Raw genomic sequence first — 19,101 nt, forward strand, 5'->3', positions numbered from 1 at the left:
TCTATCTTGACGTTACCTTTTAGGGTTAAAAAGCCAAATAAATAAAGGCATCCTGAAAACTGAACCAGTAAAAAGGAAGGCATGGACAGTGAACCACTTTAATTCGAATAATAGCATGTTTTTAGTTATACGTGAAGGTGAAAAAAAAAAAAAATTTAAATTTTTTAGTGGTCGCAATCACATTGCACGCAATGATGAAATATTTTTCTGTTTGTGAAAAAAAAAACATATTGCCTTTGGAACAAAACAAGGCACTGTTTCGTGTCTCCCTGACCCTGATCCCATTCTCCATCGCCTTTGTTACCGACCCATTTTAACTCTCTCTCTCTCTCCCTCTCTCTCTCTCTCTCATACATTTCCCCGTTAATCTCTCTCCATTTTCATTTTCTTCTTCTTCTTCTTCTTCACTGTTTTCTCAGTTATCGTGTGACCTTATCCTAACCCCTTTTTCTGTTGCGGAGGTGCCTCTGGAGCGTTGTGCAGATCAACCCACAATCTTCAATTCTTGTTGGTCTGCTCCTTCTCTCTAAAAATGCTTTCTTTCTTTCTTATCCCTTATTCCCATTTAATATTTTCTACAATACTTTATGTGCCCTCTTTCATTCCCATCCTTTCTACTCTTTGGGTGTTTTTGTACGTGATGAAAAACTATTGCTTTACCTCAGGGATTCATAAAACTCTATCATCATATCACTCGGATGTTTGCCCTGTTTCCCAATCTCTTTTTTGTCTTATCCGTTGCTAAGTGAGGCTCTCCTTACTGCTTGCTGTGATGGGATAGTTTTACATTTTTGGTTTAGCTCGTTATCACGTTTAATTTCCTAGAAACGTGTTTAATTAGAATGAAATGTTGCACTCTATCCTCTACTATCATGTTTTACTATCCTTTCACTTTCCTGATTTTCATGTGTAGTTTGGTTTGCTGAAAGTAATTTGTGTTCTCCTAGTTTAGAGTTGATAATTTGTTTTCATTTTCAATCTGTCATTTTTACTGTCTGCTTCTTCTTGTTTTTACTGCTAGTTTTGTTTGGTTGCCTTTAACAATCTTTCTGGCATTTCCTAGGTGTTTTACCATGGATGGTATTCACGGGGGTGATTCTCGGATACACATCAGTGATGGACAGCATCCTATACATGTGCCATATGTGCAAGAACATGAGCATCATGGATTGCACCATATGAGCAATGGAAATGGGATTGACGAGGATCAGAATGATGGTGGTGATACTAATTGTGGTGGAAGTGAGAGTGTGGAAGGTGATATCCCCTCCAGCCATGGAAATCTCCCTGACAATCACGCTGTAATAATGGATCAAGGGGGTGATGCTGGGGATCAGCTTACGTTGTCTTTTCAGGGCCAAGTTTATGTCTTTGATTCCGTGTCACCAGAAAAGGTGCATCAACTTATGTTTTTTTTTTACTTTTACATTGACATGATATGACATTGCTCCTCATGTCTACAACCTACTATGTCTCGACTTCTCAAGCCTTATTTGGAAATATTGATTTCGAGTTGCTATTCAAGTATGTTCAATTTAAAGACTCTATATTGTTGTTCATCGGAGTATCTACTCTGAGCTTGGATATGCAAACGGATCATAAAAATGATGATGCTTGAGTTATAAATAATAGAATGCATTGATGAAACTATGGTCTAGTAGCACTAGGGTGAAAGTTTTTTTCACAGCCTCTAGACCAGCAGTGTTGTGAGGAACCGAGTATAAGAAAACAATAAACTCCATACACTAGAGGTAAGAAGTGTTGCGATGGATTAGTAGACACACTAGACATGAATGCAATAAAAGGAAAGTTGGAATAACACCTGTGAATGTAAAAGTCAGATGTAGAACAAGAGTGATAGAATCTATATTAGGTGGTTTGGATGTGGAGAAGACTTGTGGAACTCTTAGTAAGAAGAGTAGGTCATCTAGTGAGAAAATCATAGGTAAAGTCATCAAGAAATTTAGTGGTGAATGATTTGTCTTTTAACATGATTAACTATAGAACATGATGTTGTTGCTCAATTCTTGCAGCCAACCTTTCCTATTGGAAAAAATCTTGATTGTCAACTAGTTGTACCTGTCAAAACCATGGTGCTCATTTTATTCTTTTGGAATTTTATTCTTTATAACTGTCGTATCTCGCTGTGAATAATAGGTTTATGTGTTTAATAATAATCCCATGATCGCAGGGATTTGTCTCCTTAAGATTAGTTGTCCATATTTCCTAAACTAGTCTGTAGCTTCATGTATTTATAGGTTCAATGACCTCATAATTGATATAAAGTAGAATATTATTTCTTCTAAATTTGAGAGAATCAATTGAGAAGTGTTGACTAGTTATTTTCCTCTTACCCTTTCCAGCATCTACACAGGCGCAGATGTTTATTGTCAACCTTCAATAAATTCCATGTTAAATTTATCATTGTTTGCAGTTTAACAAGCTTCTTTGTTATGTATTATATTGTGATTGTACAGATGGCTTGAACAATTAAAATCAATAATTTGATCCATTATTGACCAAGTTAGGAACTACTACCAACATTGATTCATTGATGAAAATCCTGCTATGTTTTCCTCAGGTTCAAGCTGTTCTACTGTTATTGGGAGGCCGTGAAATACCTCCAACCATGCCTACCATGCCAGTGTCTCCTCACCATAATAACCGGGTATTACTACTTTATTTGGTTGGAATGCAGTTGATGCTCTTTTTCTTATCAAATAATTGGCTCATGAAGTATTTTATTAGGGATTTACTGGTACTCCGCAAAAATTCAGTGTCCCTCAGAGATTAGCTTCGTTGATTAGGTTTCGTGAAAAGCGAAAGGAACGAAATTTTGACAAAAAAATTCGGTATACTGTTCGGAAAGAAGTAGCATTAAGGTATGGTGTTTCCTATCATTATTTTTTAGATTAAGCTTCCACGTATTCTTGTTAACTTCTTTGGGTTAAAATTGGGACTTTATTGTAGTCCATTTATGTTTGTAATGTTAACACTAGAAGGTGAAAACAGAATCTAGCTGTGAGTTCCTTGAAGGATCTACAATAATCTAAATTTGTTTATTAGGGCATCGTTATAATGTGTCACCTCATTGTACTTTTTGGGATATCATGTCTAAATTCTTTCAGAATCCATGATCTATTATAGTTTGGTTTGTTAGGTTTTTTCAGTCTTTCAAGTTTGCCAAGGGCAAGGATATTTTTCTTTGAGAAAATGATAGGTATTCCAGACTTATATGAATCAACTTGACTAAATTGTAAAATATTATATAACATTCACTGAATTTCCTCTAAAGAAAGGACCCAAAACAACATACAAGTTTCTGGTTATTAGAGAGAACCAGACTCTTCCTCTCTAACTTTCACAAGTTACAAAATAAAGATAGAAACTGCTAAAACTGTCCATTCTGACTTTATAGAAGTCAGATATAACTTATTACAAACAAATAACTACCTTACAAACAGTTACAACTGTCTGTCACACAAAAAACTAACTCATACAACTTTTCTTCTGCTGTAAACCTTCCCTTTGTACCTATCAATACCCCCTCCATGAAGTTTCACCTTGTCCTCAAGGTGAAAAGCAGGAAACTCTGTATTGATGGCTGTTGCAGATTCCCAACTGTTTTCAATGGATGGTAGGTGTTGCCATTTAATTAAAACTTCCAAATATCCCGTTGGAGACGTGCAAACATAAAGCAGCTCCTCTGGAGAGACCTCTAGCATCAATTCTTCTATAAGTGTAGGTGGAAGAGGTTGAACTAGAGTGGTTGGTTGGATAGCACGCTTGAGGAGGGAGACATGAAAGACCGGGTGAATTCTGCTGTGGGCAGGAAGGTCCAACTTATAAGCTACAGGTCCTATGTGTTCCTGGACTACATAAGGACCGTAAAATCTGGGTTGAAGCTTCTCATTAGGTCTGTTAGCCAACGATTTCAGACGATAGGGTTGCAACCTAAGATACACCCAATCACCCACTTGGAACTCCACCTCCCTCCGATGTTTATTAGCCTGTTTATTGTTCTGTTCTTGGGCTTTGCATAAATTGTCTTTCAGCTCCCTCAAGATCTCATCCCGTTCTTGTTGTAATTGATTCACACTTTGCACTTTTGATGGGATAGTAGAACCTTTGAGCAACAAAGGAGGGTCACGGCCATAAAGAGCCTTAAAAAGGGACATCTTAGTAGAACTACTGTAGTTAGTATTAAACCAAAATTCTGCCCAAGACAACCAATGCAGCCACTTCCTAGGATGTGTACCAGTCATGCAACGTAAATAAGTCTATAGGCAGCGATTAACCACCTCTGTTTGGCCATCGGATTGGGGATGATATGCAGTGTTGAATCTGAGTTTTGTACCAGCCTGTTTAAACAATTCTTGCCAAAAATTGCTTAAGAAAATATTGTGTCTATCGGAGACAGTTGTAGAGGGAAGCCCATGAAGTTTTACTATTTCTTTAATGAACAATTGAGTGACTTGTGCTGCTGTAAAGAGGTGAGCAAGGGCCAAAAAGTGAGCATACTTCGTGAGTCTATCCATCACCACGAGGATGGTGTCTTTCCCTTGGACTTTAGGCAGGCCCCCAATGAAATCCATAAAGATGTTAGACCAGACTTGAGTGGGAATAGGTAGAGGCTGTAATAAGCCTGCTGGAGCAAGTGTTTCAGCTTTGTTCCGTTGACAAACTTCACATTGTTGGACCCACTCTTTAATATCTTTTTTCATACCCTCCCAATAAAGGACCCCCGCAATCCTTTTAAATGTCCTAAAATAACCACTATGGCCGCCTGTAGGAGACTCATGCATCTCTTTAATTATAGCAGACAAACCGGAAGAATTTTTTTGTAACACCAATTTACCTTTGTAGAACAATCTACCCTTCTGTAACTCATAACCCTCATGAGATGAAGGGTCCAGCAGTAAATCCTGAATCAGGGCCATCAAACCTGCATCATGTTGTGATTCTTCCAGAAATGGCCTTAAAACAGCCCCTGTGAGACAAGGCATCTGCTACTTAATTGTCTTTGCCAGGTCTAAACCTTATCTCAAAGTCAAACCGAAGAAGCTTGGAAGCCCACTTAACTGCTCCTCTGTCAACAACCTTTGGTTTGTGAGAAACTTTAGGCTTTTCTAGTCTGTGAGTATGATGAAATGGTTGCCCATGAGGTAATGTTTCCACTTTTTAACGGTCTGGACTATGGCCATTAATTCCCGTTCATAGATTGACTTTTGCTATCCTCTTTCCGATAAAGCTTGACTCCAAAAAGCTAAAGGCCTCCCTTCTTGTTACAAAACAACCCCTAGACCATTGTTGGAAGCATCTGTTTCCAAAGTGAATGATTTAGAAAAATCAGGGATTGCCAAAACCGGTAACTGGGAAACAACCTTCTTCAACTCCTCAAAGGCCTGTTGTGCCTCTGCTGTCCAATGAAACCCCTCTTTAGTTAAAGGTTTGACAATCTTACCATAGCCTTTGACAAAACGTCTATAATAATCTGAGAGACCCAAAAATCCCAGCCTTAGGATTTTGTGGAACTGGCCACTTCTCCATGGCCTCAACTTTTTGTGGGTCTGCTGCCACCCCTTGCTGTGAAATAATATGGCCCAGATATTCCAGTTGCAGTTGGCCAAAGACACACTTCTTCTTGTTGAGCTTCAATTTGTGTTGATGCAACACCCCAAAAACCTCATTTAGGTGGGTCACATGAGCAGCTAAGTTTGGACTATAGATCAAATATCATCAAAGAAGACAAGGACAAATTTCCTCAGAAAAGGTTGGAGTATCCGATTCATCAAAGCCTGAAAGGTTGCTGGCGCATTGGTCAATCCAAACGACATGACTAGGAATTCATAATGGCCTTCATGAGTGCGGAAAATATGGTTGCGCCTTCCAATTCATCCAACAACTCCTCTATCACAGGAATGAGAAACTTGTTGGGAATGGTGACCTTGTTTAGAGCCCTATAATCGACGCAAAACCTCCATCCTCCATCTTTCTTTTTGACCAAAATAATGAGGCTAGAATAAGGACTAATGCTAGGCCTAATAACTCCGGCTTGTAACATTTCCTGGACCAACCTCTCAATCTCATTTTTTTGCTGATGAGAGTACTTGTAGGGCCTCAAAGTAGGGATAGCAGCGCCCTCTTGTAAGTGGATAGAATGATCATGTTCTCTGCTAGGGAGTAATCCTTCTATCTCCTGAAAAAGTTCCTCATTGGCTGCCAAAACTGATAGAACCCGTGGTGGTACTGGAACAGTCCCAGAGTCCTTAATTTCTTCCCACTTGACAACAAAACACTCCCTTTGCTGCTTAAAATCTTGCCACAAAGATTTTAAAGAGGATTATGATCTAGACAATGTGGGATCTCCCCTTAAAACATGTTCCTTCAACCCTTTTCGTATAGATAAACGTAAGTTGCCAAAATCAGCCCAAACTTCCCCAAGGGATGCCAACCATTCCAACCCCAACACAATATCAGCATCTCCCAATGAGAAAACAAAGAAATCTTGTTGAATCTTCAACCCCTGAACCTCCAAAATCAACCCCTGGCACTTCCCTTGGCAAGGCACCTTGTGCCCATCCCCTACTTCAACCATATATGGCAGGGTTGGATGCTGTTGCAGCCCACAAATCAATTCTTGTGAAATGAAGTTGTGAGATGCGCCACAATCAATCAAGATCACCACTTTTTCATTGCCAATCATTCCCCATAATTTCCAAGATTTTTTTGTAGTGAGCCCAACCATTGTGCATTGGGATAATTGCAAAGTTTGTGCAGTGTCCTCCCCTTCCTCCGCTGGCAAGGGTAGAATGTCCTGGTTACCTTCCAAATCCTTTATGTCTTCATCAGAAATCAGCAGCATATGAAGCTGTTTGTTCAGCAACATATGAAGTTAGTATTAGATCGCTGCACCACCAAAGATCCTCCCTTGGAAGTGATCTGAACTTTTTCCTCCACCATTAGAGCCTTCATCATTGATTCAACAAGGCTCTTAGGCTCTTAGGCTCATACAACTTAACCTCCACCCTCATTTCGTCCTTCAATCCATTCAGAAAAATGGCAGTCAAATAATCTTGCCTTATACCTTTCAATAACCCCGCATATTACTCAAACTGTTCAATATACTCTCCTACTCGCACAATTTGCCTAATCCCAATTAGGACTTCAAAAGGATTTTGAAGCATTGTTGGTTGGAATCGTTGAACAACCGCCTCTTTGAAAGCCTCCCATGTGGGATTCAGATAACAAGTCTCTCACCACTGGAACCAATTCAGGGCTTTTCCCTCCAAAGCTACCATAACATCCCTCATTTTTTCCTCCTCATTGACTTCTTTCAATCAGAAATATCTCTCCAACCGGTTAGTCCAGCCATAAGCATCTTCTCTTGCAAAAACAAGAATATCTAGCTTCCTCCATTTTTCTCCAATCATTCTTGAACGCCCACTTTCCATCCTTCAATACTGCCTCCGCTGTTTGTTTATCAGAGGATGTGAAACGTTCCACCAACCCTGACAGCCCTGTAATCATTTCCTCCAACCGGTGGAACCTTCTCTGATTTTCATGTTCCTGTTCTTGCACTAGGCGCTCCAAACCATCCAATCTTGCCTTCATTCTCGTATTGACCATGCCTCACAACCACCACAGCACCAGGAAAGTGGCTCTGAATACCAAATGATAGGTATTCCAGACTTATATGAATCAACTTGACTAAACTGTAAAATATTATATAGCATTCACTGAATTTCCTCTAAAGAAAGGACCCAAAACAACATACAAGTTTCTGGTTATTATAGAGAACCAGACTCTCTCCCCCTAACTTTAACAGGTTACAAAATAAAGATAGAAACTGCTAAAACTGTCCATTCTGACTTTATAGAAGTCAGATGTAACTTATTACAGACAATTAACTACCTTACAAACAGTTAAAACTGTCTGTCACACAAAAAACTAACTCATACAGTTTTTCTTCTGCTATAAACCTTCCCTTTGTACCTATTAGAAAACCATAAAAAGCATAACTTTGATAACAAGTACCGATGATGTGGCTTAGGTGTAACTCAGCAATAAATTAGGGATTTGATTGCCAGACAATCCAATGCATCGTAATGTATTGTGCAGTATACGATACAAATCATACAATATGATTATTCTCCCCCAGAATACAAATTGTTGAAACACTCATTTTTGCTCCCAAATCATTCTTGTATTGTGCGAATTGCTCTTAGAATCGTGTGAATTGTGATTGTTGTTTGAATCCCACCTTGAATCGTAGAAAATTGCATTCGGGTTTTGCCACAAACTGGATTAGGTTGTGACCTGGTTTGATAAAAACCCTAAATTTACTTACTTTTTCAGTGTGAACTTAGTGGAAATAGAAGCGTATTGTTCATCCACATAGATGCGTATTGTTCATCTGCTTGTTCGCTCCAACCCTTAGCACAAACTTAGTGGGAACAGCTGAACAGTGGAGGATTGTGAACAATAGAACAGGGTAACAACATAACACTAAAAAGCGGAATAGTCATAGTGAACTGAGTGACTCTTCAACAACACATGCTGGTGCAGTGATGTTGAAGTAGGAGATGAGGAAGAAGTTGAAGACACTGAAGAAGGGGAAGAACTTCTAAAATTACTTGAGTGATGTAGATATTGAAGAGGAAAAGGATGGAATATGATTGATTAGGATAGATTTTTTGTCTTTGTTTTTGAGGTTGTTAAGAAGTGGTCTTTAAGCCTAATTCAACCCCACAAAACCGGCTTGTAAAGTGAGGTTTGCACTCACTTATATACTATAAATTGGTCTTATCTCTAGTCGTTGTGGGACTTCCAACAAAGGTTTAGTATGTGTAAGCAACGACCATAGTATACAGTAAATATGCAGTAGCAGCAGCAACAACACAACACTTTGGATAGTTATTATGCAAGATTTGTTTAGTTGCATATAGCCATGGTTATAGGAATCTTATGCAGCAACAACATTTTTCTTTTGGAGGTTGTGTTGCTGAAATTGCATAGTACATGCACATAGATACAACCACTGTTTTTGACTATGTGGTTGTTTTGTTATTAATTGTATCTTTGCATGTTTAATGTCTTATATATTTAAGAATATGTTGAACTTTTGAATGTTTATGAATACAAAATGTTTCATGCTTTAAAATATAAGTTTTCTTATACATAATTCGTTGCTCGATACAACTACCATGATCCATTGAAGTTCCATCTCAAACCTGTGAAATATGTGCCATCATCTATCTTCTTATCGCTCAAGCTTTCTTAAAGTGATGTAACAGCACAGTGAATGTATGATATCTTGCAAGTTTATGTGTTTGTATTTTTATCATGTAAATATATTTCTAAATCCAGATCCTGACTGGCAATGTTACCTTAATATATCTGCACCACTTGCTAACAAACACAAGTAACTTCTGTAGGATGCAAAGGAATAAAGGTCAGTTTACATCTTCAAAGTCCAATCACGATGAATCTGCATCAGCTGCAACAAGTTGGGGGCCAAATGAAAACTGGTCAGCAGAGAATAACGGATCCCAGCAGCAAGATATTGTGTAAGTTTACTAGTTCATCCTAGGACTAGAGGGAGATTATGTCTTGTATATCATTTAACAAACAGTGTTTTCTGTCAATTTATGTCAGTTGTAGGCATTGTGGCATCAGTGAAAAGTGCACACCAATGATGCGACGTGGGCCTGAAGGGCCAAGAACCCTCTGCAATGCTTGCGGTCTTATGTGGGCAAATAAGGTAAATGAGAGTTATCTTTATTCCTCACGTCCATTGCTATTGTTTTATATATTCCATGTTGCGCCATAAATTTAATTATTGTCTGAACATCACAAAATTAAGGTACATTGTGGTGGTTTATTTTTGTCCAATTCATTATTGACATCCTAATACTTTATTATGGCATGTGTGTATACTAATGCAGTGTCAATAATTTGATGGCTATTAAAATATATCTGTTGACTGTAATGCATAGTCCAGCTGGTCACACAATGATATTAGATGCTGTTATTCTCTATGCTTATTTCATCTACTTATTAAATAAAAATAATAATATGTTTTTGCTCATCAAATTTTAAAAAACTCTGTATTTAGTTCCTTCTCTCTAGAAAGTCTTCCCGGTTTTTAAAGTTAGGAGGTACTAGATGCGCGTGTTTTACAAGTTTGAGGTTCAAATTTATCAATACGGAAGTTTGAGAACCTTGACTATATTTGACTGAAAGTATTGAATAAATATGCCACTGTAAATTATAGCACCTTGGTTCCCATGAGTTAGCTGTGCCTTGGCCCTTTGATAGACCATGTCACCACTTGTGTTACTAGTTTGGAAAAGAGAGAAATAGTGGAAAGTTTTGATAGCTGTTAAGAGAAACCAAACCTTGTGAAACTATGTCATAAATACTTCAATTTGTTTCACATATCCGTTTTTAATATTGTCTCTTGATAAAGAGAAGTTGAAAGCTGTTCAATTTATAAACTATTTCAAGAAAGGAATGAGATTGTGGGTAGTAATTTATGACGACAAGGGTTTATAATTTTTTATTTTAGCAATGTCTAGAATATATTTTTGATATGGATTTTCGTAATTTCAATTATTTATTTATGAATTTTAATACAATTTTAAACAAGAATCTTAATATTTTTAGAATAACTATATCAGAATCTTGTATTATATATGTGAATCAAAGGCATAAACTGACCATTGTTGTTGGAGCTGCCAATAGGCCAACACTAACCCCACAATTGGATCAAAACAAAATGTTATGAAGTTTTATTGTCATTGGCTCAATATCATGTGTATTTATATTATTTAATCACGTGAAGTTAGGAATATGTGAATGTAACTCTGCATAAAATCGGAAATATAAAATTACTTTGAGAAGAAAACAAAGATAATAGATGAAAGCTTTGCAATGAATGTTTTGGCACTGATTTTGAGAGAGAGAACAGCTTCGATAAAAGATTCTATATATCCTTGTGGGGTATGGACCACAATTTGCCAGTTCACTCTCAAGCCTTTAATAGGTTTTGAGGAAAGTATAAAATATTAATTTGTTTTCTTCAGTGGTATCTCACCAAAATGCATTTAGGGACATTACAACACAATCAGTAACTTTCTCTTCTCTTAAATATCTGATCCATTTACTATATGGAGATGAGGAAAATGTTTCTCTTATTTTATTACTAATATAAGTTACATTCAGCAAATTCTTTTTTATGTCGTATATTAATTTAGGGAACCCTGAGGGACCTATCAAGGGCGGCACCCATATCTGGACCAATAAAAAATGAGGTAAGGTAGCATGCATTCAATAAATTTCATGCTGTATTTCTTGCCAACTTAATTTTATGACCTTAATTTTTCCTTGAATTGAATATTTACAGAATAAAAGTTTAGAGACCAACCAGATAGTAGTCCATAGAGTTGCCGGAGAAGCTGATGATTTATCGTGATGAACTTTATTTTGGTCAAAATGGAGAGATTTCAAGAAATAAGGATGGTGGGAGAATGTTTGCACCAAGATAAAAAAAAATGAAATTGTAGAAAGTGGGCTTATTCTACTATATTTTTAGTGAATGAAAATGTTTAAATGAATATTCTGTATTTTTTTTAAAATATATGCAGAAGACCATTATTGTCCGTGACAGCTAGTTTTTTTTTTTTTTGAGATTTTTATTTTGGGTACGTTGAACAGCTTCAATCAATGCACTTGTTGTAGCAGTATTTATATAAAGAAAAAAAGAACGTTCCTTTTTCATTTACACCTTTCAGTGATTAGTGATTTTCATTTGACCTTTTTAAGCTTTTCAACATGGGACAGCTCGTTACCAGGAGCAGAACATGAAAAAGAACCCATCACCCAGGTGTAAAGAACAAATAACTTATACTAATTGAACAAGCAAATTCTGAAAATTGGTACAACAACCTTGATATAAAATCCTTAATCTATCATGATGGGTATATCTATTATAAGTCCTGCAGTAGACGCACTTAAACCGCTTTTAGATTGCCTCTTGTTCCTGCAGTTTCAGGCTACGGTCTGCCCACATAAAATGAAAGCTTGAATTAGGCATTGAGCAGCATGAGTTTGATCTGGTGCTCCAGAGACAATCACCAGACCCTCGGTGGCTCCAGGTTTTGGATCATGAATCGCCACGTTTGCACCAGACGTCTGAGCAAAACCCAATGGAACAAAACTGCTATAAGACAACCGTTCAGCAAACAGTAAGAAAGGAATTACTTATCCGATATAAACAGACCTGTCGAATCTGATTAAGGTTGCCATTCTTCTCTCCATAAACGTGGGCTAAATACATATGAGGAATAGTGATCTCAATTGTTAAGTTATTTGGATTCTGTAATGGGTGTCCATTCCTGCAAATAACAAAACACCAGCATAAGATATTTAGAACAACACCTGCTTTTATAGATGTTGGAAACAGCTATCGACTTAAGATAAAATATATTCACATCCTAAACTCACTTTCCAGGGTTCTCATTTCTGGAGGAAAAACTAGAAGTATCAGCTGTTCCTGGATTTCCTCTGTTAACTGCCTGAAATATAAACCTAAAGCGTTATATAAACATAGTTCCGAAATATAAAGGGCAGGCTGCAGGGAGGTGTAACCCCCCATACCCCTCCTCCCCTCCCCTCCCAAACTCCAAAAAAAAAAAAAAAAAAAGAATCCCCGGGCATTAAACCCTATATTTGAAAGGGAGACTGACCAGAGGATGCCATGATCTTGGAGAAGATGGCCCTTCATAACCACGAGGATAGGGAACTCGATCCATGTTTGGGGGACCACGTCCCATACCATGTACAAATGCATGTTGCTGATGGTCAATAGGCATGGGGGGAACAGTTGAATGGTCGATTCCATGGTGCCCAACTTGAGGAGAAGGAGGAGGGTGGCCAGAGGACATCATGTGATTTCTTGGCCTAAATAAAGGAGGTGGCATTTCTGGATATGGTGGCAAATGTGGCGGTGCATTAAAATTTGGAGGGGTCCTTATTGGGAAAATGGTTTCCCTAATTCTGCTTGTTATGTGAAACAAAGCATCCTGTACGGATTGTAAGCTCCCAATAACCTGTGTAGAACACAATTTTATTTAATCTGATAGAACACAATTTTATTTAACTAGGAATTTTTGTCCAGGAACAAGTATTTCTCAACCCACTAGACTAGAAACAAATTTCGCTCGCAGTTGTAACTGGTGCTAGCAGTTTCGCACACAGCAAAAGATCAAACAAGGGTTATCCGTACAGGATCGTTCCCAAAGTGTGTGAACGCAGGAGAACCAACTACTATGCTAGTCCACAGGTTTTTTTAACTAGGTTTTGAATATTTGGAAGGGATTAAAAGAGCAAAATCAAGGGATTTTATGATTTGAATCTGGATTTTAACTACTATGACACCAGCATAAGAAGTTATCAGCACATCCTTGTACTCATTACAATAAGCATTTATTTGGATTCTTAAAGTGTGAGAAAGAAAGATTAAAAAATTTGTGGGATCCACAAATTTAGCAATCCATCCAAAAAGCGGAGAGAAAGATATTGTAAATGGCCAGAATACCAATATTTTGTATCTATTTCTTAAGAATATTTATGATATTATATAAATATAATTATATATTTCCTACCAAACAACATAAAAAATCATATTTGCATTTGTTCTCTTTCCTTTCATTTTCTTCCCTAAACTGGGAACACGAGGTATTTCAATAGCCGTATGCAGAAAAGCAACTAGCTCAAAACCTGGGCAAAGCTCACACAGGATTGAAACTAAAGTTGAACGGTAGGATACAAAGTTGGAGTAAGCCAAAGAAAATGAAAAGACATAAGTTGCTTTTCCTCACGATACACCAAAAAATTAGAGCAAAACTCAAATTAGAGTCAAATTAGATTCAAGGGAAAGAGTTATACGACATTTCCTAATGACTTGGTAAAATGGGAAATTTTGCACCCTTTATTCTATCTGTCGTACTTTTATCTCTATTTGGTATAGAGGAAAGAAAATGAGGGGAGAAAGAAATGTTGAAATTCAAGTTGAAGAGAAAATGGAAGAAAAATTTTCAATTTTGTTTCTGAAGGTTATCTTTCCTCTTTCTTTTATTTTAATTTTCTCTTTAACAATTGCACACAATGAAAATGCATAATATAATTTCAATAGTACATATCATTAAATGTGCATATAATCCACATGAAAGTGTCTAAAGCACCAATTACCTGTACAACTTCTTCATTTTGGGAAATGAACTTGACTTGTTCCTTTGAAAAAATGCGTATACTGGCACCTGTGGCCCTTCGCATTTCAGATATAACAAGACCTCCCTTGCCCAAGAGGCAGCCCACCTGTGGTGAACGCACAAGAAGCTTAGCAACAACTGCAGCACTTGGCTCAAATCCAATCTCTGTAAGTCGGCAATGAACACGGATGACAGCTTCTTGTGCAGGGGAATGCTTTTGCTCGAACACCTGCAGAAGACTATATCATGTTTAGTTTGTTTACTTGACAAATATCATGGAAATTGTATATCAGGTTTATAATTTTCTCCTACAACACTCTCATAAGCTGCAAGCATGTTTTACAAAGAAAACTACCAATACAGAGAAGTTACCATGATTAGAATAACTCAACAGCAACTCAGAGTAAACACTCTGAAGATGAACCCCAGCCACAAAAATCAGACAAAGGTTACCTGTTTGATTATAACAAAAGAACAATCATATTTTAGATTTTTAACCAAGATCTCCAGAATAACTTGACACCAGAGAGCCAGCTCACAATAACCTCAACAAGCAACCAAAGTTACAAACAAGAAACTTTCCAAGACAGTATACTGAAGATCCGACATAATTTACTCCCATCAAAGCAAAACTTTGCAAACAAAGATATAACAAAGGTCAACTTTGTGTAACAAGCTATCATACACGGGAAGAGCATTGTTTATCAGACAAATAAAGTAGTTGATCTCATACCTCTCGTGCAGATATCACAACAATGCGCTCGTCTGAATCAGGTCCAGCCTCAACAATTTGGATAGAAGCACCAGTTTCATTCTGCAGAGCCCGCACCACAGAACCACCTTTGCCAATAAGACTACCAACTTTATCATGGTGGCACAACAGCTTGAAGACAACCTCCTCTTCCACAAACCTATGAGGAGGTCCACCACTTTCTGGACCCGGAAAAGAAAAACCTCTGGAATGGTGATCAGGTGGAGCATATGAACCAGACGACCCATAACTACGTTGAGAATAACCATCAACCTGAGCAGGAGCTGCTCCAGAAGGTTTAAACGCACCAGAATTTGGCCCATTGTTATCATGAATACAAGTCGAAACAGATAAAATCGCTTTCTTTACTGCCGTAAAGTTTCCTGTTATCTGCACACATCACAAGACCGAACTCATCATCATTGTATCATAGTCTATAGTAAGAAAAAGACCCAAATGTGTTTTAATAAACTTCTCCAAAGCATTTACTAGAGAGAAAAAAACCAGGTTAAGTGTATAATTTAGTCCCGGTACATGTAGTGAATTCTTAATTTGGTCTCGATATCTAAAAATCCATAAATTTAGTACCTATACGTGTCAATTTGGTTTCTGTCACCGTTGTCCCCTTGCACACTCTTAATTTAGTCCGTTTGTAGTGTATTTTTAATTAAATCTTTATTGCAAACGTCAATGGCCACAACTCAACATCATTGAATCATAGTCCATATTAGAAAAAGATCCAGCTCTGTTTTAATAAACCTCTACTAAGCATTTAAAAGGAACAAAAAAAAGGTTAAATGTATAGTTCAGTCCTTGTAATCCTAGTATATGTAGCAAATTCTTAATTTGGGTTTTGTACGTAAAAGTCTACTAAATCGGTTCATATTCGTGTAAACCCTACTTCATTTGGTCTAAGCCACCATTATCCCCTAGCAGCTCAGTTTAGTTCCTAGTAATGTCGCATATTTTTATTTTGATCTTCACACGAGTAAAGCATCTTTTAATTTGGTCACATACATGTATCACATTCTTAATTTGTTGCCTACATAAAAATAAAAGTAAGGAAAGTTTCTCCATAAGCTAATCTGAATTACTTATATACCTTAGTCTTGATTTGGGCAAGAAGATGAACTTATGCTACAAATTCTGTAAGTGTTTACGAAGAAATTTATCAAACGGCAAAGAGTGCGCGCGTTTAGATTAGATAATAGTAGTACCTGAATGAATTCGTCTCCGGTAGGAGGAAGAGGAGGTTGATCTTTGGGCAAAACCCTGATGTGGGCCCCAGTCTCTTGCCTGATCTTTTCGACGATCTTGCCTCCTCGCCCGAGCACGCAACCAACTTGATAGCTGGGCGCCACCAATTTACACGACACTGTAGAATTGCTGGAATTCTTAGTTTCATCTTCCACCGTTCTTTCAAAAACCCTAACCAATGCAGCCTGCGCAGCCGATTCCTCGGAAGAAGTCGCGCCCGCCGCCGCCACGATTACAACAACGCGCTCCTCCGCCGCGCCCAAGTCCTCCACCATAATCTTAGCTCCATCGCCGGACAGAACCATTACGTCTGCCGCCTTCGAGGCCGGACACACGATGCGGAAAACGGCGTCGGCTGCTGGTGGCGGCGGAGCATGGCGGCGCTTCTTGCTGTTGTTGTTCGACATCACATCAAACATCAAACTCACTCCAACCCAACAATCACTTCCTCATCGTTTATTTCGCATCCCAAATGCTATGCAATCTACACGTGTGCACACACGAAGCTGGGTTCGCTGCGTCCGTTTTTCCACGAGACTATGGAGTCAACTAATCAGATCCGTTGGATACGATTTGAATCTAAGTCCTTATTGCATAAACAAATTTTAGTTTCTAAATTTTTTAGAGAAATACGTAAGTTTTACAGTGTTAAATTATGTTTTAAGTTGATATTTGAGTTGAAATATAATAAATTGTATAAATAATTTTTATATCATTGTAGAACATAATGTGATTGAATTAAGATGATTATTTTTATTATTTTTAAAGTTTTATATTATATATGAAAGTTTAAAATAAGAATGAATTTTAATTTTATATCTAAATTAAAAGATAAAAATATATTAAAACAATTATAAGATTTGTGAATGAAATATTATATAATTTTTTTATGTCATATTGGTCTTTGTCATTAGAATATCTTTATGTTATGTTTTAGTAAATGAAAGATAAAAAGTATACTAATTATAAGTAAAATTAACCAAAAAAAGATATGGCCTGAACATGCCTTAAAAGTATAAAGTGAAATAACAGCTATTAATAAAAAAAATAACTATCTAAAAATTAAAATTCTGTTCAGCACAATTAAGTGAAAAAGAACATAATTACTCGGATTTTATTAAATGAAAACTTTAACATGATCTCTCGAATAATCTTTTTATGTATAAGATTGTCCATTTATATATAAAAAATTTGTAGATAACATGTCTGTAATAAATTGTGGTAAAAAAAGTTATGATTAATAGTATAATCTTTTATTTAGTAATAAACACTCAATCCAAAATATTGAATTGGGATAATTATTTAAAAATAATAAAATTATATATATAATATGTGAGTTTGTATATTCTTATATCCATATTTGAGTATATAATTTAGAAGTTGAATATATAAATTTAGAAATGAAAATAAAAACTTATATATTTAGTTGTAATTTTACGAAACGAGAAAGTGCAATTATTCATCCTTGTATTTATTTGACTTACCATTATGAGTTATTATTTTTATCTTTCTTATCTTTGGATTAGATCTTTTATTATAAAGATTATGTCACTTTTTTATAATAATTACTTGCTGATAATTTTACAAAGATTATCTTTATTTTTATTGGATAGCTAATTAAAATTATTAATTAAGAAAATAATGTTTTGTATATGATTTTTCATTTCATTTTATAATTTCACATTTAAATAGAGATAGTCAAATGGAATTATTATATTAGAAACAAAAAATAATCACATTTTTTAATCATGTCATATCGATATGTAAGATGTGGTTAAGAATGATAATTATATATCTTTTAATGGAGGTGGTGAGCCCTTTATCAAAAATAGACTAAAAACAAAGATATCTGTTTAACTTTAAAACTAGAAATTATTTAATGTGTGCTCTTTTTTAAGAGGAGTAATAAAAAGTTCACGTTTTCAAAGATGCAAAAGAAATGTGAGACACACTAGTCATTACATACAAAGGCTCAAATGACATCAAAACAAATAAGTTAAGTTTGTTGACTAGGCAATACGAGTTATTCTCTATTTTGGACACTGAAAGCATGTAGGCTATGTTCAGTAGGTTTCATACGATCGTAAACGAATTAAGATCGTTAGATAAGGCCTATGAAAATTTTGACAATTCTTTAAGGATTCTTGAAAGAAAGTGAAGATTTGAAAACAAGTCCTTTTCAAGAGGGAGTCATGACCAAACACATTCAAGAAGATTCATAATCATTTGTGGCAGGTGGGCCCAAACTCTTATCATCGTGGGTCATCAATGAGTTCTTAGTATAATAGATTTATTTTAAGTCTTATATTATGGGCCAGTAGTATAAGGTTTCCTTTTGGGCCAAGTAGTGTAGGGTTTTTAGGCCTTGAGATGACTTAGAGGTTGGGTGCATTTTGTGATGGACTACCAAGTCAACATGCGCTTAAGAGAGAAGGCTTACTCTCCAAGGTTGAGGGCTTTTTGGTCTTTCATCCTTGGAAAAGTATTTGTCATGTGACATATTCCTAATGGATATTAATGTGGCACTCTCTTAATGGAGAAGATTTCACCTTAGTAGTGACCATGTGTCTTTCTCCTAATGGAGAAGATTTTGTCTTGGTTTCCAAGTTATAATGTTAAAGTTTTGCTTCTATAATTTAAAGACATTTTTAGGGTCACCTAAGCTTATAAATAGAGGTGTATCTCGCATGTAAAAACTACCTTTGAATTTAGTATTATTATATTGTCAAATTTATGTCATACTAGTCTTTTAGGTCACCAAAGGCTAGAACACTCATTTTAGATTTTCTCTAGCCACCCTTCTTCTTGAGTTGTTCCAAA

At 36.5% G+C, this 19,101-nt stretch overlaps 2 protein-coding genes across 3 annotated transcripts; one reads left to right on the forward strand and one right to left on the reverse strand.

Moving 5' to 3' along the window:
- The first annotated feature begins 236 nt into the window (after positions 1-236).
- Positions 237-11,781, forward strand: ZML2 (ZIM-LIKE 2). 2 transcript variants are annotated; one of them, XM_047312358.2, is made up of 8 exons: positions 237-511; positions 1,064-1,394; positions 2,582-2,668; positions 2,749-2,882; positions 9,438-9,569; positions 9,658-9,763; positions 11,259-11,315; positions 11,408-11,781. In XM_047312358.2, the coding sequence occupies exons 2-8, from the start codon at positions 1,074-1,076 to the stop codon at positions 11,474-11,476; spliced, it is 906 nt and encodes a 301-aa protein (XP_047168314.1). In that variant the 5' UTR covers positions 237-511; positions 1,064-1,073; the 3' UTR covers positions 11,477-11,781. The 2 variants fall into 2 exon arrangements, with proteins under 2 accessions (XP_047168314.1, XP_087948101.1); XM_088091975.1 differs by lacking the exon at positions 237-511 and adding an exon at positions 644-745.
- A 109-nt stretch (positions 11,782-11,890) lies between these two features.
- LOC124837072 (RNA-binding KH domain-containing protein) lies at positions 11,891-16,822 on the reverse strand. Its single transcript, XM_047312357.2, has 7 exons — positions 16,242-16,822; positions 15,007-15,414; positions 14,254-14,502; positions 12,750-13,112; positions 12,508-12,578; positions 12,284-12,398; positions 11,891-12,195 (listed from the first exon to the last, which is right to left on the reverse strand). The coding sequence occupies exons 1-7, from the start codon at positions 16,698-16,700 to the stop codon at positions 12,052-12,054; spliced, it is 1,809 nt and encodes a 602-aa protein (XP_047168313.1). The 5' UTR covers positions 16,701-16,822; the 3' UTR covers positions 11,891-12,051.
- Between the last annotated feature and the right edge of the window lie 2,279 nt (positions 16,823-19,101).

This window comes from Vigna umbellata, chromosome 1, assembly GCF_029865625.1.
Source record: "Vigna umbellata cultivar VRB3 chromosome 1, Vumbellata_1.0, whole genome shotgun sequence".
Lineage (NCBI taxonomy): Eukaryota > Viridiplantae > Streptophyta > Magnoliopsida > Fabales > Fabaceae > Vigna > Vigna umbellata.

Excerpts from the sequence above, each read along its gene's own strand:
- ZML2 (XM_088091975.1), top strand. The coding sequence starts at position 699 with ATGTTTGCCCTGTTTCCCAATCTCTTTTTTGTCTTATCCGTTGCTAA. Across the intron at positions 2,669-2,748 it reads CTCCTCACCATAATAACCGG|GGATTTACTGGTACTCCGCA; the intron begins GTATTACTACTT and ends GTATTTTATTAG. Across the intron at positions 2,883-9,437 it reads CGGAAAGAAGTAGCATTAAG|GATGCAAAGGAATAAAGGTC; the intron begins GTATGGTGTTTC and ends TAACTTCTGTAG.
- LOC124837072 (XM_047312357.2), bottom strand. The coding sequence starts at position 16,700 with ATGTTTGATGTGATGTCGAACAACAACAGCAAGAAGCGCCGCCATGCT. Across the intron at positions 13,113-14,253 it reads AAAATGAAGAAGTTGTACAG|GTTATTGGGAGCTTACAATC; the intron begins GTAATTGGTGCT and ends TGTTCTACACAG. Across the intron at positions 12,196-12,283 it reads ACCTTAATCAGATTCGACAG|ACGTCTGGTGCAAACGTGGC; the intron begins GTCTGTTTATAT and ends GGTTTTGCTCAG.